This window comes from Delphinapterus leucas, chromosome 12 (genome assembly GCF_059928025.1).
Source record: "Delphinapterus leucas isolate spDelLeu-1000000601 "Yukka" chromosome 12, BTC_Dleu_Yukka2, whole genome shotgun sequence".
Classification (NCBI taxonomy): domain Eukaryota; kingdom Metazoa; phylum Chordata; class Mammalia; order Artiodactyla; family Monodontidae; genus Delphinapterus; species Delphinapterus leucas.
In genome coordinates, this window is record NC_143140.1 from 54515875 (window position 1) to 54540288 (window position 24414).

Below are 24414 nucleotides of genomic sequence, written 5' to 3' on the forward strand. Positions count from 1 at the left end.
GTGGGGTTGTTTTCCTGTCTTGCTAGCTGTTTGTCATGGGGTGGCTAGCACTGGAGCTTGCTGGTCATTTAGTGGAGCTGGGTCTTAGCGTTGAGACAGAGGTCTCTGGGAGAGCTCTCGCCAATTGATATTATGTGGGGCCAAGAGGTCTCTTCTGGTCCAATGCCCTGAACTTGGCTCTCCCACCTCAGAGGCACAGGCCTGACACCCAGCCAGAGCACCAGGACCCTGTCAGCCACACAGCTCAGAAGAAAAGGGAGAAAAGAAAGAATGAAAAATAAAGTTATTAAATTAAAAAAAATTTTTAACATATTATTTTTTAAAAAAACTAATAAAAGAAAAGAAGAGAGCAATCAAACCAATAAACCAATCCACCAATGATAACAAAGCGCTGAAAACTAAACTAAGATAAACATATAAATGAGAAACTAGTCAGTCACAGCCAACCACAAGTCTACAATTGCTCCCAAAATCCACTTCCTCAATTTTGGGATGATTCATTGCCTATTCAGGTATTCCTCAGATGCAGGGTACATCAATTTGATTGTGGAGATTTATTCCACTGCTCCTGAGGCTGCTGGGAGAGATTTCCCTTTCTCTTTGTTCGCACAACTCCTGGGGTTCAGCTTTGGATTTGGCCCCGCCTCTGCGTGTAGGTCACCTGAGGGCGTCTGTTCTTCGCTCAGACAGGACGGGGTTAAAGCAGCCGCTGATTAGGGGGCTCTGGCTCACTCAGGCCGGGGGGAGGGAGGGGTACGGAATGCGGGGCAAGCCTGCAGTGGCAGAGGCCAGCATGACATGCAACAGCCTGAGGTGCACTGTGTGTTCTCCCAGGGAAGTTGTCCCTGGATCACGGGACCCTGGCAGTGGCGGGCTGCACAGGCTCCTGGGAGGGGAGGTGTGGATAGTGACCTGTGTTGCACACAGGCTTCTTGGTGGCGGCAGCAGCAGCCTTAGCGTCTCATGCCCGTTTCTGGTGTCTGCGCTGATAGCCATGACTCACGCCTGTCTCTGGAGCTCATTTAGGCAGTGCTCTGAATTCCCTCCCCTCATGCACCCCAAAACAATGATCTTTTGCCTCTTAGGCAGTGCCAGACTTTTCCCCGGACTCCCTCCCGACTAGCTGTGGTGCACTAGTCCCCTTCAGGCTGTGTTCACGCAGCCAACCCCAATCCTCTCCCTGGGATCTGACCTCCGAAACCCAAGCCTCAGCTCCCAGCCCCACTCGCCCCGGTGGGTGAGCAGACAAGCCTCTCAAGCTGGTGAATGCTGGTCGGCACCGATCCTCTGTGCGGGAATCTCTCTGCTTTGCCCTCCGCACCCCTGTTGCTGCGCTGTCCTCCGTGGCTCTGAAGCTTCTGCCCTCTGCCACCCGCAGTCTCCGCCCGCGAAGGGGCGTCCTAGTGTGTGGAAACCTTTCCTCCTTCATAGCTCCCTCCCACTGGTGCAGGTCCTGTCCCTATTCTTTTGTCTCTGTTTTTTCTTTTTTCTTTTGCCCTACCCAGGTACTTGGGGAGTTTCTTGCCTATTGGGAAGTCTGAGGTCTTTTGCCAGCATTCAGTAGGTGTTCTGTAGGAGTTGTTCCAAATGTAGATGTATTTTTTTTTTACGTCTTTATTGGAGTATAATTGCTTTACAATGGTGTATTAGTTTCTGCTTTATAACAAAGTGAATCAGTTATACATATACATATGCTCCCATATCTCTTCCCTCTTGCGTCTCCCTCCCTCCCACCCTCCTTATCCCACCCCTCCAGGCGGTCACAAAGCACCGAGCTGATCTCCCTGTGCTATGCGGCTGCTTCCCACTAGCTATCTGTTTTACGTTTGGTAGTGTATATATGTCCATGCCTCTCTCTCGCTTTGTCACAGCTTACCCTTCCCCCTCCCCATATCCTCAAGTCCATTCTCTAGTAGGTCTGTGTCTTTATTCCTGTCTCACCCCTAGGTTCTTGATGACATTTTTTTTCTTAAATTCCATATATATGTGTTAGCATACGGTATTTGTCTTTCTCTTTCTGACTTACTTCACTCGGTATGACAGACTCTAGGTCTATCCACCTCATTACAAATAGCTCAATTTTGTTTCTTTTTATGGCTGAGTAATATTCCATTGTATATATGTGCCATATGTACTTCTGATGTATTTATGGGGAGGAGGTTGATCTCCACATCTTACTCCTCCACTGTCTTGAAGGTTCGTTACCTGAAATACCTATTTTTAATTTGCAAAGCAATTCTGTCATCTTAGTTCATATTTGCCCGCTAATGGTGGACCAGTAAATAGCCACTAACTTCCTGGAAAAAATGGCAATATGCATCAAGAGTTTAACTCTGTAATTTCAGGTCAAGAATCTATCCTGAGGAAATATTTAAAACTACCAAGTTCAGATCATTATCCTGGTGTTATCATGATGACTTCAGAGGCTTTGCCCCCAGTCTTTGAGCATGGTGTGCCTCAGCACCTCCATCAATCAAATCAGATAACCTGGGGTCGTAGACCTCACTGGCAGGTGTTACTTAAGGACGAATGATATAGAAGACTAAAATTAGCTTATATCTTTAGAGGGGAATGATGCCAGGTAAATCTAAGAGGTAATGAACTTTTCTTTCTGAAGTTCTTCATGTTCTTGGAGATTTTTCAGAGTATAAGATGATTATGAAATAATATTCATTTGTTTAGTTTTTGGGTATTGATATTTTATAATCTCCTTTTGGATATAGAAATGTATGCAAAGAAAGGTAAATATATCTTAAAAGTTAATGACAGAACCCGAAAGTTTTTCAGTTCATTTTCTGCTTTCACAGCCCCAGTCATGGGCATCTATTATAATGCTGCTCTCTTTTATTACTCTAACAACCTCTTTGCTAAGGGGTTAAGCTACCAGAAAATTATTGGAAAATTATTTTGTCAGTATGTTTTATACTCTATTACCGCAGGGGAAAAGCTGGAGCCAAAAATCGCTAAAAAATAATAGCCTGTTTACTAACAGCAACTCCCAAATGTTTTTTGTTTTTTGACTTTTTTTTGTCTCTAATTACAAAAATCGTGGTGAGACCTCCACCTGTAGCAATTCCTGTTACTGACCTTCATTAAAATATGATTTTAAAAAAATCAGGGGGCTTCCCTGGTGGCGCAGCGGTTGGGAGTCCACCTGCTGATGCAGGGGACACGGGTTCGTGCCCCGGTCTGGGAAGATCCCACATGCTGCAGAGCGGCTGGGCCCGTGAGCCATGGCCGCTGAGCCTGCGCATCCGGAGCCTGGGCTCCGCAACGGGAGAGGCCACAACAGTGAGAGGCCCGCGTACCGCAAAAAAAAAAAAAAATCAGGACGGGACTGTGGCTGATAGCAACAGGGAGCACATCACTTCACCTCTTGAAACTTCTGAATCCTCAGTTTTTAAATAAAGGGCTCTGTGATTCTAAATTGGGGAGATACTGCCCCCGAGGGGCACTTGTAAATGTGTAGGAGCATTTTTTTTTAGTGGTCAGGGCCCAGTGGTGCTAAGTGCCCTGCAGAGAGCCTGGGGCAGTCCTGCAAAATGAAGAATCATCCCAGACCAAATGCTGGAAGCAGCCTAGATTACCTCTAATTTCCCTTCTGACAGTCAGTGATACCAAGCGCCCCTCCATTCTTTGATTCATTTAGTCACCCATTGTTGATTCCCTACTGTATGCTGGGTGCCACGCTTCCCAGCTGAAATGTCCCAGAAACCCTGGTTTGTACTGTAGCCTTCTTTCTCCTTCTCTTCTTTCTAAAAGTCCTCCCTACCCAAAGGGCCAACTGGCACTCACAAATAAGGATTTTTCAGCTCAATCTATTAAGAGAGCAGATCCCAGGACTCATCAAGTGCTTTGGGGTTTCTAATGACACTGAGAACCACAAAAGCTCACTTGAGCCCTCCTCAAAGATTGGATGAAGGCCTGGTTTGCCTTCAGTAATTCAGGCATAGAGGCCTTCAGCTTCACTGACCGAGGGCTTCCAGCCAGATAATGAAATCCCAATTGTGGAGCCTGTAGGTAAATATTCTATCTGTTGATTCAATCATTTCTAATTTTTAAAGCAAAACACCAACTGTCTTATGCCCAGTGAAGAGTTTTCACTGGCAAACACAAATTTCCTAATATACTTAAATGGCGTTTGAGGCCAGCTGTAAAACCTGCTTTAGAGCGTTTTACCACATCAAGTAGGATCATTAACTTGCTAATTAACTGTGCAGTGAGTGAACATATGCTGTAGTGCAGTCCTACCAGCCGTCACCCCCGAACTCAGCCCCTCCCGGAGCGCTGTGACACGTGGGCTTAGCCCCCAGCCCATCACTGTGTTAGGGTTAACGGTGTTATCAGCGTTATCATTTCCCAGTAACCTCGGGGACAGCTTACTCTTCTGATTGCTTGCTCATTCTGCAAAAGGGAAGACCGAGGCATGGAGAAGCATGAGGGTCTGTCCAGGTCACCAACAGCTTTTGGGATGGTGAGGATCCTAAGTGCTGTTTACAGTACCAAAAGCCATTCTGATGGTCAGGATGCTTTGCAAATATACAAACATTTTTCAGCCTTTAGTGAATGTTGGTGACTCTATTTTGCTGTTACTGATTATTAAAAATCCTTGTATGTATTTGTTCAATAACTATTCTTGGATACTTCTCATAAGCCCATCAGGACTCTGGGTGCTGGGAATATAGTCCTGCTCTCATGGAACTCCAGACAAGTGGGAAGTCAGACATTATGCCAATAATTCCATATTAATTGAGAATTATTATAATTGACACTATAAAGGAGAGGTATAGGATACAAGGAAATCATCGAAGAGGACCTGACCTAGCCTAGGGACCCTAGAGGCTTTCTTAAGGAGGCAGAATATAGGTGCAAGCCTGAAGAAGGAGGCAGGACTTCAAGAATTAGATGGAGCATTCCAGAAGGAGGGGGATGCATGAAGACCCGAGGCAGGAAGGAAGGGCTTGCTCCAGGTAGGAGATGATGCCAGTTCGGTCTAGGTGGCGGAAGTGGCGTGAGTAGATTTAAGAAGTGTTTAGAAGGTGAACTGGCAGGATTTAGTGACCCATAGGATATAGACAGTAGGAATGAAGGAGTGTTAGGGATCACTGCCCTGCATCTGGCTACTGGCTGGTAGGGCCACCTGTTTAGGATTCTAGCAGAGGAGCTGTACTGTGCAGTGGGACCAGATCACCAGTTTCTCATTTGGTACATGGAGTCTGGAGTCCTGGGGGCCACCCGTGTGTCTAGTGGAGACCCTGCCTCACATGGAGTAACCACAAGTCACTGCATCTTACCGAGGTGTGGTAGAGACAACCAGTTCTGTGGAGTCCAGAGCATGTTTTTGGAAGCAGGGTATAGACTGGCATTGAGGTCCTGGTAATTTACAAAATGCTTCCACATGTGTTATCTTCGAGCTTCACAATGATCTTTAGAGAAAGTCAGTAGGAATTATTATCTTCATTATACTAACAGGAAATTGAGGCTTCCTGAGTTTGTGGGTTGCCCAAGGTCACACTGCTCTAAGTAAGGGTCTAGTACTCACATTCAGATCTCCTGGCTCCTCACACAAGGTCTTCCCATTTCATTATGTTGTCTCGCTGCATGACCAGGACAAACTTGCCACCATCTCTTGGGGCTTCCATTTCAGGTGGAATCTCACTATTTGCACAAAATATATAGGAAATGAAGTCAAAGATTTTTTAAATACTCTGTTCATTCTTTTCTCTCCCTCCTTTTTTTTTTTAACTTTTTTTATACAGTATTTTTAAAGTATTTGTAAACTTTTGAGATTAATATTTGCATTTACATTTAGAGCAGTTTTTTTCCTATAAAGAGTGAAATTTCAAAGAGAGATTAAAGTAACTTTTATTGGTAGGGGGGAGAAAGTTCTGGGAGAAATTAAGTGCAACTTTTGCCTAGATTCTAATAATTTATAAACTATTAGAAGACCTCTGCCCCCTCACCTCCCATTCCCAGATCTACTCCCAGAGTGCTGGGACCATCTAAAACGGTTCCGTCTATTCTCCCCACATCTGAGTGTCCCTGTGGAGTCGGCCAGGGTGCTGAGGAAGGTGGATGCCAAGCTGCCCTGACACCACAGGGGCAGGAGAATCTTCACCACCAGCCTGTCTTATTGATTCGCCGTCTCCCCTTTTCTTCACAGCTGGGGGATGTTTAAGTAAAGTTCATGTGCATTTGTTTCAGAGTCGTTTTAATTGCATCAATTCTGGGTCGACCCAAAAACACAGATCCAGGGGAAATGCCCTTTCTACAGAGCAAACTTATTTTTCTGACAGTTTCCATTATACGGAAAGTTTCCCTCTGAACTCCCTATTGTTGCTTCCCTCCTTCCCTCCCTGTAGCTCCTGGACTGTTTTGTGATCCCGGTTGTGATTTTGCTCTCCTGGTTCTTCCTGCTGATCCGGTACAAGGCTGTGCATTTCCTCGGCATCATCGTCTGCATCCTGGGAATGGGATGCATGGCGGGCGCAGATGTGCTTGTGGGAAGGCATCAGGGAGCAGGTGAGTCTCCATGTTCACCGGGTTACTTGCCTCTGTGGGTGAGACCAAGGCAAGACGTGGAATGTTCATGGTTCATGGTGGAAACAAGGAACCTGGGCTTCCTACTGTCTGTGTCCTAACTCGTGTTTGTTCCCCTACACCTAGGACAGTGGCACATAGGAGGTGTTCATACATATTTCTTTAGTGAACAAAGGAAGCAAAATACAGCTTTCATGCCCATTCTACAGGAACTCAGAGACATTCAGATGGTGTTTAAAGCTGAAAGTCAGGACCCACTTGGAGGATGTGTTGGGGGTCAAAGCTGCCTGATCCAGACCAGCTGGTTAGAGACGGTGTCAGTGGGTCAGGCCACTCCCGAGCCACAGGGACCTTCCCCACAACCCACCCGCCAACGCCTTCTCTCCCGCGTCAGAGAAAGACTGAGCTTTCAGACTACTGGGTGAAGGTAGATATACAGGCTTAAGAGTGGATATTTAAACTTTGGAGCCTGGATTAGGAATTCTCTTTTATGAGGGAGAGCTAAGTGCAGTCTCCTCATGCATGTTTTTTGTTGGTGTATTTGTGGGGAAGTTTTAGGTAACAGTCACAGGTCATTATCTTGTAGACCTACAAGGCTTCAAGGTTTACTCATTAAATTGCTATCAATCTTCTGAGGAGCCCTAATCCAGAATGCTTTCCAGAGGACCACATTTAAAGCATTGTAATTCTTTAAAATGTACCAAAAATCCTTGAGTTACAGAGGTTTCGGGGCAAGAAAAAAATGACTTTCTTTGTTAACATCAGGAATAGGATAGAAAGTACCCACTCTCCTGTAGTTTTGGAATTGCCTTTTCTTCTAGGGAATTAGAGATAAAAAGTTAAAATTGGGGCATTTCTCTTTGAGACTAGGTCATAAGAAATACCTGAAATGAAAGTTATTTATATTTTTAAGTTGCACCACAGAACTTTATGACTGAAAGGGACCTTGTTCGGCTCCTTTGTATTTGACACACAAAAACTCCAAGACACAGGGAAGCCAAGTGAGCTGCCCAAGGTCACAGAGCTGAGACTAGAACCCAAGTCTCCTGACCTCCTGGGCAGGCTTCCTTTCCTCTCCCACATTGCTGGGAGCTGAAGATACAACACAGCAAAAGAGAGACAGCCTCTGTCCTCTCCATATGCTGCCTACACAACGTAATCAGTCCCCAACACAACAGATGGACTAAAAATACCTATGCCAGCTTTTCCCAAATTCTGTTCTATGAAATAGTGGTTCCATGGGATATTGATATATATTACATGAAAAGGCTAGTTTTTGCTCTATACCCATCATGATCCCAATATAGATCATCTCTTTGGACCAATCAGACAATATTTTTGTCTGATACAACATGCCCAGTTGTTATAAAGTCATAATTTAATTACACTTTCTCTGCTTTGCTTGAACTGTGTAAATACAGACTAAGCAACATGTACCCTTATTTATGAAAATTTTGCTTTGCTGAGCTCTAGTCATTCACCCTGGCCATCATTTTGTATCCATAGTCAAGGAAGACAATTGTCATTATAAATCTAAATATTTACACCCAAAATGTTAAACAAATTTGAATTGATTTCACTAGGTTGTATTCACTAATCCTGTAAAAAATGTTTTCTTGATTTCAATTGAAATGTTAGGAAAGGGGTACTAGTACTATTTAAGAAAAAGAAAGTAAGTCCATTTGGGAGTCTTTCAAAAGTGGTCATTTTTAAAAAGAGTGCAGGGCAGCTGAAACATGCTGGAGTGGTGTTTTATCTGTCCGTGTGAATCTGTTTAAGGCCCACAGCATCTTTCCTGTTGTAACATATGAAATACCAGTGTTAACAGAATTAAGTCTTATCACTGTTGAGTACCTTCCATGCTTACCTGATGGTGCCTAACTACATGGCATAATGTTCTGACAGCAGCCCAAATTTAGGATCCAAGGGCTCATTTTACAAAATAATGATTGGGCATGCTTTACATCTACAAAAATATTAAATTAGGCAGCAATTTAAGCTATCTTATAAAATGTGCTGAAAAAAGAAAATAACACACTGACTTTGAGGACAATATAATCTTTGTGTGCATCCCTATCAAAAATGTTCCGTTTGTTACCACTCTTACCGTAGAGCTGGTGCAATGCATTAATTTGAACCTTTCAGGGACGGAACTTTTCTAAAATCCTTCAGGCACTCACCAGAACTTTAATCAGGCATTCAGCCCGATTTAAATCGTCATCACTGTATCAGGAAAAGATGACCGACTTAGTCCCTTTTATATTGCTTAGTCCACGGTTCTCCTTAGCTTAGGATTTTGAAAATTCTGTCCTCAAGCACTTTTGATATCAGCCGTGGAGACTCTGCCTTGGAGCCTGTGGAATGGTCTACAAAGTGGGACAGACACAAAAACACTTACATTCCAATTCTATGCTTGTCTCAGGAACAACGGATCATCCACTATAGGTGCTCCCATGCCTTTGAGCTCAGCTGAAAGGAGATGTCTTTTTCCAAGTTTGTCAGTGAAAATCGGTGGGACTAATATGTGTATTCCCTCTTTGCCACCTTCCTCCAGCATTATAAGTCTCCTCTGAGAGACCAGCTCTGCATTTATTGATGCATGGGGGAAAGGCGTGCAATAAAGTGGCTCCTGAGAATATGATAGAGGTTGTAGGGTGTAAAAATGACTTAATAAGGCCAAAGAGATTTCTCCATGACATTTCTACTTTCCTTGGAAAACTTATAGATATAAAAGGGGAGGTAAGAAAATAATAAGATTAAGATAAAACTCAATTAAAATAGATCCTTATCATAAAATGTATTTCTTGCTCTTCAAAGTATCTTCTTTCTACCATAATACATTTATTGCATCTTATAGTTCACTTATCAAAGATGTTAGATAACCATAATGACATTTTCTTTACTACCAGACATAATTTTATATTTATTTCAAAAGAGAAAAAACATTTTCAAAGAATTAGATAATTAAACATAATTTTTTAAAGTGACAATTTTATTGGTGCCAGGCACGTTCTTGTACATCATCTCATTTAATCCTCCTAATTATGCAAAGAAAGTATTTTCTCATTGTTACAGCTGAAGAAATCAAGGCTCAGGGAAGATAAGAAACGTGCAAGTACACACCAGTACTAAATGGTGTGGCCTAGATGTGAAATCTTTCTGCTACACCACTTAATACTTATTCTTCCATAATTGTGACTCATGTAAGAAAGGTACCATTGTTCAATTGCAGTAAATTAGGTTGAATGACTGTCCCAGATAGGCCAGAATGGAAGGGTTTCCCCAGAAGTGGGACTTTCTGTGCTAAAACCAAGAGAGTCCCAGGAAAACAAAGCAGTTGGTCGTATTTAAAACTCAAAAATACTCGGTGAGTTGGGTTCATTTTCATAAATTGCATTAGCAGTCTTTCAACACTCTAGAATACTATAATTCACCATTTATTCTTGAAATAGTGGTAAGTAATGATTTTAAATAATATTCCCTCTTCTCCTCCCACAACCACACAGACAGAAGTATCCCTCCAAACATGGTATTTCTAGTACTTAATCAAAAACCTAATAAGGAAAACCAATTCTTGCAAAGCAGTCATGACTGGGTTGTTTAGAACTAAGAAGCAATCCAAAATGAGAAATGGCCAACCCAAACAGACAGGTGGTGATTCACAGGGAACGATTGATTCACTCTTTTTTAACCACCATTTCCTGAGCACTTAATAAGTGCCAGATGCTATGTTAAGCATTTTACATTATTTTGCATTTTTAAATCTTATTGACACTATTTTACGGTATCCTCGCCATAACCTCATTTTAAATTAAGAAAACACAAGTCAGAAAGACTCTGTAGCTTGCCCAATGTTTAACAACTAATAAGTGACAGAGATGTGATTAGAACCCATATCTACCTAAATTGAAAGATGTCACCATTCAAAATCTTTACCATGAGATGTATTAAGACCTGTTCCATTGGCTCAACTCATTTAAATACTTATTGAGAACTTATAATGTGCCAGGATCTGTGCTAGGGACCGCAGAGAATATAAAGCGAAGTAAGTCACAGTAGGCCCTTCAACCCTACTGTATAAGAAAACAGGAAGGGGAAGACAGGCAAGTTAACAAATAATAGACGTGGAGTAAAGTGCAGTGGGGGCCATACGCAGTGACAATGGTGTAAAATTCAGAGGAGAGAAAGAAGGCACTGGGTTGAATGAACTTCTCATAACTTCAAATGTGTACCTTTGCCCCAAATTTGCAAATCATTATCACTCATTGTGGTTTCACTCATACATAAATGACACACTTGCTAGATATAATTTTCCCCGTGAACTTTCAGAGAAATTGACTCTACCATGTCGGATATCTATAGCACTAATAGGGCACGAAACATAGAGTAATATGTTGTAATTTCCAGTTAACTAGATACAAATTGTAGGTACAAAATATTATATCAAACACTGCATTATACAATATGGTTGGATAAAATCATGTCCTAGTTAATTTAACTATATTTAATCATCTAAGATTTTATACATGCTATATGTATAGGTACCCACTTTCAAATGATTTAAAAACTGAGAAATACACTTACTAGTAAAATTTTAATAAGTAATATTTAATCACTTTGTTACCGATAACTTAGGAAATACTTCTAAACTTGCAGTTACACAAAATTGTATCATTATTAACAGTAATTATCACTGCATTGGTGAAAATTCAAAGTACTCGGGAGTAGATTCCATATAGTCAAAGGCTTAACAGAATAGACCATAATGATATAAATGTGGAGTTTGAAAAATATTGTTGAGACTATTCATTGAAACAGTGTGGCCTCTTTTTAGGACTTTTAAAAGATGGACTGATGTTTCCCTAAGTTCTATTAAAATAGTTTATTATAATTTAACTTTCCTGAATCCATTCATATAAAATTAATTTCATGTAACCAAGAATTCTATCGAGCAGCACTTCCACACTTCACTAATACAACAATAATTGATATTCATAATAATGACCCCATGTCATCACAAGATTCTGAAATGGGTCCTTATTGAAAAGTGACTGAATCATGTTCATTATAATTTTATAGTCTTAGTAATGGATACTTTTTACTTTATGGGTTATTCCACAAATGAACTCCTTAACATTAGAAGCTTTGTCATGATTTTCTAGCTGACACATAAAAAAAGATTCATCAGGTTGTTCTGTAACAGCAACCTTCATTTCCCTGGAAGACACACCCAGGGACACAGCCATGAGGTCTGGTTCCTTATCAGAGCCTCCTCATGTTCTTGGGCCACCCACTCCCCATGAGCCCCGGGAGGGTTCCCAGACCTCGCAGTTCCAGACTCTCAGCTCCATTCCCTTGAACTCCAGCAAGCTCTCCTGCCTTTCAGGGTATCTTTTCTCTCTCTGATTCTTACCAGCAGTGGGAAGCTGTCTTAGAAAAAGTGACACTAATTAGAGTAAATGTGTCTCCAGGGGTGACCACAAAGACGTGAGTGAAGAGGTCTCTCCCCAAGCCCAGCCCAGATTCTTTTACATGAAACCTCTTCCTAGAGAATATGCAGTGCTCCCAACTGTACAGTGAACATCTGGCTCTGCAGTTTTAGGTTGTTCCAGCTAATCTGGAAATCCAAGGCTACTCTAAGGTGGGTCTCTTCCTTAGAATCACGCTGGAGAGAGAGCCCTCCCAATCCCTCCTTCTTCTGCCCCAGAGCTGCATGTCTGCTGAGCTCCCATGAGCCAACTACACAGGACACAGCTGGAGGCTCCTTGGGTACAATCCCACCGTGAGGCCACCGGCTGCTGATTCCCACTGTCCTTCCCTAGCTTCACACTTCCTGGAGTGGAAAGAGTTGGCCTAAGTATAGGAAATAGCTAGGTACAGAATTTATGAGATGGGACAGAAACCAAAATTGAATTTAGAACAAATAGATATTTTTATGAAAGAAGAAAAATACTAATGTGATAATGAATTACATATATTTTCACCCTTATGTTACTTACTTTAGGGGAGTTGAAATTTTCAACCCATAATCCCTTTCGCTCAGACAGAAGACATGGGGCTTTATGGAGAGGGTACAATCTAGAAGAAACTGGTCCCTTTCTTAGCTAGGGAAGACTTCTTGTTGCGGACATAGGCAAACTTTTTATATCACAGCGTAACTGAAGCACACACAAATGGACTTTACTAAATCTCAGTTGGCAAAATACAGAACGTCTATAAAAATGTCGGAAAAGAATAGGCGTAGGAAGCTGATTTTGCCGATGCCAAACTCTTGTTAGGAAAATTTTAATAAAGCTTCCTCTTTTTTTTTTTTGGTTCCTAGGGGAAAATAAGCTGGTAGGGGACCTTCTGGTCTTAGGGGGAGCCACGCTCTACGGTATCTCTAACGTCTGGGAAGAATACATCATCCGAACCCTGAGCCGAGTGGAATTCCTGGGAATGATTGGACTCTTCGGGGCATTTTTCAGTGGAATTCAGTTGTGAGTAAAAATTAGAAATTCAGGCAGTCGATACTCTTAGAGCTTATTCTTACAATTTCTTTTTTCATTTGGGGTATGGCTGTTTGCTTTATTTTACAAAACTCAAAGGTAGAAACCTGTCACCAACCTCCCACATGAAATCTGAAAAACTCAATATCTTTATTAGTACATTTCTTCCAAACTAAATGAATTTTTTTTTTAATCACACTAAATTTATTACAGTATTTTTGAAGATACCTACACACAGGCCTCGATCTTGTTAAATGGACAGCATGTTTCACGTTACTTTGGGATGAGAAAATACTGAAAGTTTCTGGGGATGCAGTTGCATCTGGGCTCCTAACACAATTACAAAGGCGCTTCTTTCCAAGGGAAGGTTCCCTAAGTCGATTTCTTTTCACGTGGAAAAAAAAGACCCAAGGCTCAAGCACCATGATTGTTACCACGTGTGACCCAGATCCCAGCTGCTGATTTAAAAACCAGTTAATCACCTGCCTGTGCTGATATTGCGAATACATAGAAATAAGCCAAATAAATTTAGGAGGTTAACCTAACTCTGGCTTCCAAAAGTAACAAAGCCAAAGTAGAAGACAGCTAAAAGTGGAACGTCTTGCAAGCTGCATCATTACTTCTTTGTACTTTTTCCAAGTCCCAAGATAAAATAACTCATTAACCTTCCCCCAGCTCCGAAGACCACTTCTCTTGCCTATCACTAGAGCCTCATGGCTCTTAAGTTCTTTTGGGGTCAGAACTAGAACCCGGGAGAAACCAAAGAAAAAAGGCATATCCAGCACGCCACTACGACCCACATGTGCTCAATTTCAGCATATCCACACCAGACCTCCGAAGGGAGAGCCAAGTGATAAATAATAAAAATGCTCTGACGCGCTTCAATCATGGGAAACTTAAGGTTGAGACCCAGCCCCCACGCTTAGAACACCTGAAACTTATTTTCTTGGCGCAAAAGCTATCTAAAATCCAAGCCCGGGTATCTAACCACGTGGAGAGGGTGTCGGTTCTGAGGTTCTCTTTACCGCTGAGGGTCCGTGCAAACCGGAGGAAAATGCGGGATGAGATTCTGTGACCCAGGGAGGTCAACCGGCAGAGTGGAGGACAACTTGAGGCCGAGTGGTTTCTGAGGTTATGACCAAGTGGGATGGGAAGGGCACGCAGGGTTGACTGGCGAGCAAAGGCAGGGCTCCAGGTGTGCACTCACCCGGGGCTGCGAGGGGCGCCTGGGGTCTCCGCCGCCCTTCGGCTCCGGTCCTGACGACCCGGGCGGGGGCTGCCTCTCCGTACTGAGGAGCCGGCACCGCAGGCAGCTGCCAACTAGCCCCGAGGCCCGCCACGCCTCCTCTGGCGGCGCGCGGAACCGCCCCAGCATGACCTTCGCTGTCCCCTCCCCGGGGCCCCAAACCCCGAGGCCGCGAGGCAAGAGAGACCAAAGTTTGCTACTCGGAAGCCGCATTATCCCCAAACTAAATGAATTTTTAATGGATGTATTTAATGGACTTTGAAGGTAATTTACAAGAATACACGAGAAGTACATTGATTCTCCCAAACCAGCCAAGGAGGTTTTACTTAGAGAAACAGACAAACTAAGTGTAAATGCCATGATTTGATGCACTTCCAAAAAGGGGCATTCTGTTTACTACTGACAACCAGTAAACTAGTCTTACTAGTAACCACCACTAGAAAACTCATAGTTAAAATTTTCCTTTTATAAATTGTTTTCTTTTATTGCCCATGGATTTGCACAAGTGAACCATATTTCAAATTCATCTCTTAGGGAATTCCCTGGCATCCCAGTGGTTAGGACTCAGCACTTTCACTGCCATGGCTCGGGTTCAATCCCTGGTAGGAGAACTAAGATCCCACAAGCAGTGCGCACGGTCAAAAAAAAACCAAACAAAAACGAAACACAAATTCATCTCTTAGAAATTTAGTGTTTCCATTTTCCTTAAATGAGTGAAGATATAACACAGGCATTCACTAAGCATCAAAAAGTCAGAAACAACAATTTTGCAATAATTCTGGCATTGGAACATATAAGTCATCACTGACTAGGCCTCAGAAGTTGTTGCAAGAATAAATGTCAAACAAAGCATAATTTTCCATCAATAAAGGCCATGGATTTTAGTTTCACATAAGAGATAAAGAAGGATAGTATAACCTCCAGTCTAATTTCAGCAAATCCCTCTCTGCAAAGCAAGTGATTTTGATTTCACCAAATCACTTTCTACAAAGTAAGTTCTTTGTACTGGGGCAGTGTCTGAAATTATTTATGGAAGCTATTTTGGTATCACTTTAAACTGGTTTTGCAAATAGGCTGTTTCCAAGAATCCTCCAAACTTCGGTAGCCTGAGATGCAGGTGAAAAACTCCATAGCAAACAAGGCAAGGACATGGGAAGACTCTCTAAGAAAGATGTATTTTTGGTTCATTTTGAAAGCATGCTGGCATTTTAAAGTTCCTAAATTTGGTGCGTCAGCTTGTAAGAGGAAAAGAAATAGCCTAGTTCAACTGTTCCTAACCAACATTTTGTAGATGGATGGCTCATTTTATGGATTATTATTCTTGGATCCAAAAAAATATCTTGAGAGATCTAGCGCTCATCTGCTTCAGCTCTGGGCCATTAGAGCTGACAGAGCCCTTCAGAAACACTGCTGCCAAAATAGTGGGAGTGGCATATGAGTGTTTGGCCAACGGGGATACATTGAGGGCACACTGAAACCAGAGCGACACCGGTGGAGCTGTGCGCCTCCCCTCCTGGCCCTCTTCCAGAACAGTGGTTCTCAGAGTGTAGTTCTCTGACCAACGGCACTGGCACCGCATGAAAACTTGTCAGAAACACACATCCATGAGCCCCACCCAGATCTACTGAATCAGACTTTCAAGGGATGGGGCCCAGGAAACTGTTTGTTTTTCTGTTTGTTTTTTTTTTTTTGTGGTACGCGGGCCTCTCACCGCTGTGGCCTCTCCCGTTGCGGAGCAACAGGCTCCGGACGCGCAGGCTCAGCGGCCACGGCTCACGGGCCCAGCCACTCCGCGGCATGTGGAACCTTCCCGGACCGGGGCAGGAACCCGCGTTCCCTGCATCGGCAGGCGGACTCTCAACCACTGCGCCACCTGGGAAGCCCAGGAAACTGTTTTAACGTGCTCTCCAGGTGGCGGTTTTATACATTTAAGCTTGAGAACCACTGCCCTGAAGAGTGCTCAGTCAGAAAACTGATTAAACCTGCAACCTCGCCATACACTTCTGAGAAAGCATCTAAACAAGAAGAAGCAGAGGCTAGAGGCAGACTGGGTGAGAAGGACCGCGGAGGGTCGGTGCTCCACCATGCCCACTGGCTCACTCACCAAACAAGATCCTGCAGGGATAAACCTTGGGCTGGGCTGCCTAATGAGACTTGCCTCTGCGTGATCCAGAGTAATTTTTGAAATTCAATTGATTGCTTCATGATTTGTATAAATCTGGTAAGTGAAAAAAGAAGTAGGACGCGTTGCTTATCAGGTGTGCTTTCTTTCAATTCGCAGAGCTATAATGGAGCACAAGGAGCTGTTGAAGGTGCCCTGGGATTGGCAAATAGGTAAGGGCTTTGCTCACCTAAGATGCTGTTTTTAGTAAACCTGAGAAATAACGTATGGAGAGTGACGTTGGTGGCGGTGAGGCACAAACAAGGGAAGGACTTAGACTGCAAGGGACAAAAGAAAAGGAAACCCCCTTGTCACTTTAGGGATTCGTACACACTAGAAGAGACTGAACTGTATGATTCATAATGTTTTTTAATTAAGCCTCTGCCCATTATCATCACCAAGATGCCATTAGGGTAGACACAGAAGTATGTTATTAGGTTAAAGACCAACTGGAAAGAAAAAATGCCCCGAGGCAGTGGTGGGACACAAATGACAGCAATTTGCTCCAGCTGAGAAACACCAAACTGACGTGATCATTAAAAAGTGGCACTTTAGTAAAGGAAGAAAACTGAACTTAACAAGAAGGCACAAAAGAAAACAAGGTAATGGGCATTCTGAACCCATAAAAACCTTTTCAGAAGGGAGCAGTTTGTACAAAAGACATGGTTAATTGATCTGGACTTGGTGGAAAATACCAGACAGACTTTGAGCTACTTAATAGTCAGCCAGGGCATCTAGATGCCACCTGTTTCTAAAGTCACTTTTCTCTAAAAAAAAATTTAGGACAAGGATTTAAGATCCCAGGTGATGCTCTAATAATGATCACTCAGCCAGCCCTAGATGGGACTGACCTACCCTCAGCCCTGAAATCCCCTCAGTGTCTACACCAAGACGCCTGGGTTCCAGCAGTGAGCACAGAGCTTGGCTTATGGGTATGCTTGGGAAGTGTGTGCCCGGGTGAAAATACAGGTGATTCCCCACTCTGAAGCTGGCCGTTTGAGCCATCTCCAGCTTATATGAGCTTTCATGGAACTGACAGCTTCAGTCAAATTCTGCTTCTCCGAACAAGGACAACAGTGACATAAAGCTCCCTGCACCACTTTACTTACCCTTGACCCTGAAGCATCCAGGGTTGACTTGCTGCTGACAGAATTGCCCCTGAAGGCACACCAGGTGCTACAGAATTATGCACAGCTGCCCCTGGGGTTATCTCTAGTGACTTCAAGGGCTCCCCAGCCCTTGTGTCTGTCAGAGTCCTGCCGTTTAATTTCTCCCGAGTTGATACAATTAAATGAAAAGCAATAGAAAGAAGGGATTGTAGGGAGGAGAGGAAGGCGGCTGGGAAAGGAAGCCAGCTGCAGGTTACAGCTGCATTGGCCTTTGTGATTCTCAGAGCCAGGATGTTACCTGTGCTTGGTAACGCTTCACATGCAGTGGTCCATGAGTATAAATTAATTTTATATTAATAGTAGTAGCACTAATAAAAAATAATTTGTCCTCTAATTATGTGGATGTCACATGCATGTCCACCAAGGTTCTGTTATAATTCAACGTTAGTTGAATATGTCATCAAAAGGTAGTTTTATTCTGAGCCCTCCTATTGCCATTAAAATGTCAATCTCCTGTGGTCCAAGATGATGAAGGGAACGCATCATAAAACCATTCGTTTAATTTCTGACTGGAAATGAGGCTCAGATGGTCTAGAAAAGGAACCAAATCTTCATCTTTTCTTTCTGAAGCATGGGTACGGGTTGAGTGTTTTTACACCATGGCGATCTTTGTCCTCCTACCTCATCCTGACCTACTACAATGTTCTACTGCTTGGTTCAGTTCTAGGCACATAAAATTCAGTGAATAAATGTTTATTAAGTGAGCAGATGAATGACAAGCAAAGGAGACGGGCTGTCCTGCCCTTTCTCATCTTACAAAAATATAGACAAAAGGGAAGCGGTGGAGACAGGGCAGGAGGCTTAGGCTTGGCATTGCACTTTCTTTCTGGGAAACCAGGAGATGGTATAGCAGCTACTGGAACTCATGGACCCTAGAGGCAAGGAGACATCAAGGGGATCAGCCTCCCATCAAGGCCTCCCCATGCTCCATGGGAAATCACCCAAGCTCTGATCACTGTGTCTTGGTGGAGCACTCCGAGCGTCTTAGTTAAGAGACTAAAATCCAAGACTATATCTCCCAGTATCTGTCGATGCGTTTCTCTCCCTTCCCTCTCTCCACATCAGTAATCCCCATCATATAGTCTCTTGGACAGCTCCTATGGTTGCCATTTTATCAAAGTAAAAAGATTTTTTTTCAATGGAGCAAGTGGGGTAATAAACGTGTTTCATATTTTCTGGATTTGGAAAGCATTTTTTAACAGATTCTGTTATTTTCTAATAATATTGGCCAATTGCAAGATGCAAAGAGTAATTAAAAGCAAGAAGATAGCATTCATTTATTGATGCTGTTTGTTTTTATATCTTTGTTTTACTCTACTGAACAGAACGACTGGGTCTGGTTATGTAATCATGAAACTCAAGTGAAATGTAGGACCTAACAGAGCTAAAATGTCCTCCTTTGGAGCAGGTGGACAGATTAGACAGAAATCTAATAACTAGCTTAAGCGTTCCCTTTATCCAATTTTGCCATATTGTGTTGAAGGACATGTGAACAAGTGTTAGCTGACGTGCAAGTCCAGTGTCAGGAAGAAAAAGTGTGCGTTGGGTCAGCCAACGCCAGTTCGTGGTGTGCTGGGGCTTCACTTTTCTCGCCGTGGGTGATGCTTTCTTTGGTTTTGGTTTTGGTTTTGTCCTAGAGGCCAAAACAAGAGATTTGACGTTTCCCTGAAGATGCAGTAATGAGACCACAGAGCAGGAAAGACCTTAAAGATCATTACAAATACAGCCTTTTTACCGATGCCGAACTGGAGGCCTGGGGAACGGAGGCTGCTTCTCTGGGCTCACGGCTGCCTGTGGTGGGACTAATTTGCACTCTGAGTCATCCCCCCATCCTGGTGCCTTAGTGCGTATGTCCTGAGAAACCATCTTACCTTGCCTTTATTTTTAAGAATTAAAAATAATGTTTTAAAAATCTAGTCTAGTCAAAGGGAAGTACAAGAACACCAGTGACACCAGTGGGATCCCAAAGAAAGTGATGAGATAAAATATATGCAGCATACACAGACACGTACTATATACATCCATCATATATAAGCATCTATAGCACATATCACATGATGTATCATGTATATATGATGTGTTGTGTATATATCATATATAAAATGAGATGCTCATTACCGTCAAATAGGATGCCTCATCCAAGCCCCATTTCTCTTCATAATAATTAGACAACATAGGTTAGTAGTATGTGCTCAGAATTTAAATTCAGGCAGCCTGAGTGACCTGAGGGCAAGCTACTCAACCTCTATAAGCTTGTCTTCTGCCTGTTTGCTCACAGATCTGTTTCTTACCGTTATTCTGCTCTGCATTGCAGAGGCTGACAACTGACTCATGCAAAACAAACAATGCTTCCCAGCTGCTTTGTTAACTGGCTTTCAGTTAGATTTGGCCAATGGGAAGCAGTAGAAGGGGACTGGAGGGTGGGAGGAAGAAAGAAACCACGGTGTGTCTCCTTCTTTTAGGTCAGGTCTCTAGAAATGACTGAGTGTCCTCTGATTATTCCTCTGCTGGGCTTCCCTGACTTCTGACCTCTGGGAACATGGCCTCCTCCCTGGATCCCTCTGGCTCCAGGGGTGTGAATAATTTACCGCTATTGCTAATGTCTGGGTTGCCTCACCATCCCTGTTTCCCCATCACCCGTTCAAACACCTTTTTAACTTGTGCCCCATATTATATTTCCTCTTTTGAACATGGTATGGACTGTGTTTTTTGACTGATACACTCTATAAGCCTATTTCCTCACGTGTGTAAAGAGGATAGCAATGGCATTACACTGTTAGGGAGATTAATTAATGTACATAAAGTACATGACACATAGCAAGTGCTCAATCAGTATTAGCTGGTAGTATTCTTTCCAATTTCTTTAGCTTAAATCTCTTTAGTACGTGAGGACAAGAGCTACCAAATTCTGTCTTTAGTGAGAGGGAAATCATTTCAAATAAGAAATGGTTATACATATACTTTGTAAATGTAGTTATTGCACCCATCATGTGGTTGTCAGTCAAAAAGTAATTCAGTCCGTTTGTTTGATCATGTCAGTCGATTGTTTGAAAACCCCACATGCACAGCAAGTTGGGCCTTCAGGTGCATCACTTACGTCCATTAACTAGCTAATGTCCATCTAAGAACAACAAATCAGTAAATTGCAGCAATACTGCATTCCCACTCTCCACTTAATCATGTGTTCATTTGGCTGACCATGCTTTGCTCACAAAACAGGATATTCACGCACAAAAACATTGGTTGACCCAGCAAAGTGATTAACTATGATGGTGTATATATTTCACTCCTATCCCTCTAAATTTAATTTCTGCAGTTTTTAAGAACAGGTCTAGAGTGGTTAAGCTTGGAGCATCTCAAGGTAGCCTGAGGAGTAGAGTGAAACTCTGCTGCGTATCTATTTTCTTACACCCCTTGGCTCACCAATTTGCTTGTAAAGTCACCCCTCTTCTCTGAGCTGCCAATTGTATATCCACTCGCTACTGGACAGATTCTTTTGGATGATGCGTAAGCATCTAACACCTAACGTGTTCAAAATAGAGCTTTTCCGCGTCCCCCGCATCGGCAGGCGGACTCTCAGTCACTGCACCACCAGGGAAGCCCAGTAAATGGCATCTTGATTCACCCAGGTTCTAAATTAGCCAGAGCCGATGTGAACCCATAGGTGTCTTTGACGCTGTCCTTTTCCTCACTACCCACATCCAGTCTACCAGCAGGGCGTGTTGAGTCTTCACAGACCAGCCACTTCCCTTCATCTCCACTGCCACTCCCAGCAAAGCCACCAGCATCTCTTGCCTGGACTGAGACCCTGCACTCCTCACTGGTCTCCTCCATGCTTTTCTCCTTCACAGTAACCAAAGTCATCTTTTAGAAATGTAGATCAGACGGTAGCCACGTGCTATAAACTCCTCAGTGGCTTCCCATTACAGCTAGAATAAGATCGATTTCTTTCTAAGACCTACAAAGCCCCATGTAATCCAGCCCCTGCCTAATTTTCCAACCTCCTCTCTTATCACTGCCTCACTCTGTTCTTCCTGCTCAGATATTCTGGCCTCTGGCAGCTCCTGGAACCCATCAGGGTCTTTTCATTTGTAGGTCCTCCTGCCTAAATTATTTTTCCCCTGGCAATCTCCTTTAGTCCTTCAGCATTCAAGGTAAGTGCCACCTCCACCCCTCCTAAAGCAAGCCCCCTGTCATTCCTCATAGCAACCCTTTTCTTCCTTCATAGTACTAATACCGACTCTAAGCTTCCTGTCTATCCTGTTTTCCATTGTATTGCTAACCCGTAGCAGAGTCCCTAGAGCATAGTAGGTACTCAGTGAATACATGGGTGAATAATTGAGTGAATATAAAACATCAGATCTCACATGTGAGAGTCCATAGTGTGCTAGGTAAGGTGATGGGAGGGTAGGATTGTGGAACTTCCTAGCCCAGTCACGTATAATTGAAAAAAAAAAAAATTTAAGGCTCTGGTTCCTAGACTATGTTCTGGTCAAGTTTGATTACTTTTAGTGGATTAATTTAGGATATATTTTATCCCTAGTCTGTTCATCTCAAGATTCCTTAAAGGAATACTGAATTAATTTTTATGTCTTTTCATGTATTAATCATAGGTTATTTAATATTGCATTTTTAGTAACTTGGTTAAAAGGAAAATGAATTATAAGTAGCATGAAACCCAAGTACAGGAAAATTGAACATTTTTAGAGAATTAAAACTTTGATGGAGAGCCAAAAGCCATCTGACATTACTATGATAGAATATCCACGAGAGGACTTGTATAATTTACTGAACGAGAAAAGTGATTATTCCAGTTTCCCCTTAGGGCATTTCCACCACACTAGAGGGGGCTGTTGTACTGAGTTTGCTTACTTAGTGTTCAAAATAAAATTCTTATATAGACTTGGCATGGCTTTCCTTAAACTTTCCTTAAATATCAGAAACATATAGAATAATGATTCATGCCCTGAAATGCTTTTCATATGGAAAAACCAAATTTCTCTATGGAGGGATCCCTATTCTTCTCAGTCACAGGGACTGGATGTCTAGTACCTACCAAATCCTCCAAAATTCATAGGACTCAAGAGAAGTAATCTGCCCACAGCCTAAAGCAGACACATGTAATCAAGGTTCCTTTGGAAATGTTGGATATTTTATTATATAAAAATGCCCAGAGATCCAGTGAATCGCGTTACTTATGCTTATTCTATGCCTTATTCTTTCAAGGTAGAGAAATGAGCATAATTTTTCTACATTTGTGTTGCATCAACATCTAGGAAGTGATGAACCAAACTCTAGATTTAGCCATAATCTTCTGTTTGGGACTCAACAAAACTATGTCCTTATGGAATTAGTATTAACAGTTGTGTATTTAGTTATAATGAGAGGGAAAGAGAGAGAGAATTTCAGAGAATGAGGGACTGATCATATAGTATTTTAAGGGCATTTTTTTCTTCTTTTTTATCTTTCTGTTTTGCAAAACTTCGTTCTTTGATGGTCTACAAAGCATTTGCCTATCTATTTCTAAAACAGCAGAGCCTGCATGTGAGAGCCCACGGTATGCTAGGAAGAGTGATGGTGGAATAGGACCCTGGTGTTGGCGGTAGGGCTGAGCAGCATTCACAAATCTGGAAGAAACTGACAGATCATCTTGTGTCAAAGCAATGAAGTGATTTGCCCAAGGTCACACAGTTAGGACTTCAGTGCAGTACTCGGACTTAGTGCACATCTCTTTGCCATGTAAGCCCTTCCATTTTAAGGACTGTGTAGTTATTCACCGTTGTGAGCAATACATGACACCAAGTAGTTTTGTTCCTATGTTGCAAATAAAAAAGAAATGAAAAAAGTTCTAAAAGACATGGGTACTAGAAACTACTTACAGCACAACCAGAAATAGAATTTAGAAAACTTGACCCTATGTTCTGACTGTAGCCACTAAGAGGTACTCCTTCCCGGAAGAAGCAAAACATCACATATGTGTGAGAAGCATGTGGTTTTTGTTCCACGTGCAGATTTTCACTTTTTACTTTATGTTTTAGCTGTGTATTACCCAATAATAAACATCCGTTAATAGAGTGAAAGATAAGTCGGGGGCACCATTCCCCTTCCCTCACCCACTGTGGATCCACAGAGGCCCTGGAGGAGGCTGTGACGTCGCCTCTCTTTCCTCTCCCCATCAGGACTGCTGTACGTTGGCTTTAGTGCCTGCATGTTTGGTCTCTACAGCTTCATGCCAGTGGTCATAAAGAAAACCAGCGCCACTTCGGTCAACCTCTCCCTGCTCACCGCAGATCTGTACAGCTTGTTCTGTGGATTGTTTCTCTTCCACTACAAGGTAAGTGGAGTCAGTGCTCCTTTCTGAAGATGATACTTTGTAGGAAGGAATGCATATAGGTAGGAATACTCTGCTGTGGAATTGCCCCAATTTTGTGATTTTGCATTGAGAAGCAGGAATGTACCTCTGTGTGCTAACCCCCATGACCTGGGTATTCACATTCCAACTATAAGACTGAAGCAACATTTTGTCATAAGAGACTAGTCACTACAGACATTTGATAGTGAAAGATAAGAAACAGCTCTAGAGGGAAAGGCTTTCAAATAATGGGGGACAGTTTTTCTGACATCATTCACCCCAGAAGCTACTCTTTTTCCAGCCTAAAGCTAGGGAGACTTGTACAATTCTCAAGCTATAACTGCCAAATGGTTTCTGCCAAAGGCACCAGAAGAGTGTATTCTCATTGGAGAAAAGACACAGTTCCTGCAGTTTCTGTTTTGCATGTATTTTTATAGCAAATGTGAATGGAAAATGCT

The 24414-nt window shown here is 42.7% G+C and overlaps 1 protein-coding gene across 1 annotated transcript in view; it reads left to right on the top strand.

The window, feature by feature from the left end:
- Positions 1-24414, top strand: part of SLC35F1 (solute carrier family 35 member F1) — a 172014-nt gene that overhangs the window by 117946 nt on the left and 29654 nt on the right. The window contains exons 3-6 of the mRNA XM_022555175.3: positions 6363-6522; positions 12863-13019; positions 16556-16608; positions 23784-23938. Coding sequence (XP_022410883.1) covers positions 6363-6522; positions 12863-13019; positions 16556-16608; positions 23784-23938 — 525 coding nt within the window. The remainder of the gene's footprint in view (positions 1-6362; positions 6523-12862; positions 13020-16555; positions 16609-23783; positions 23939-24414) is intronic.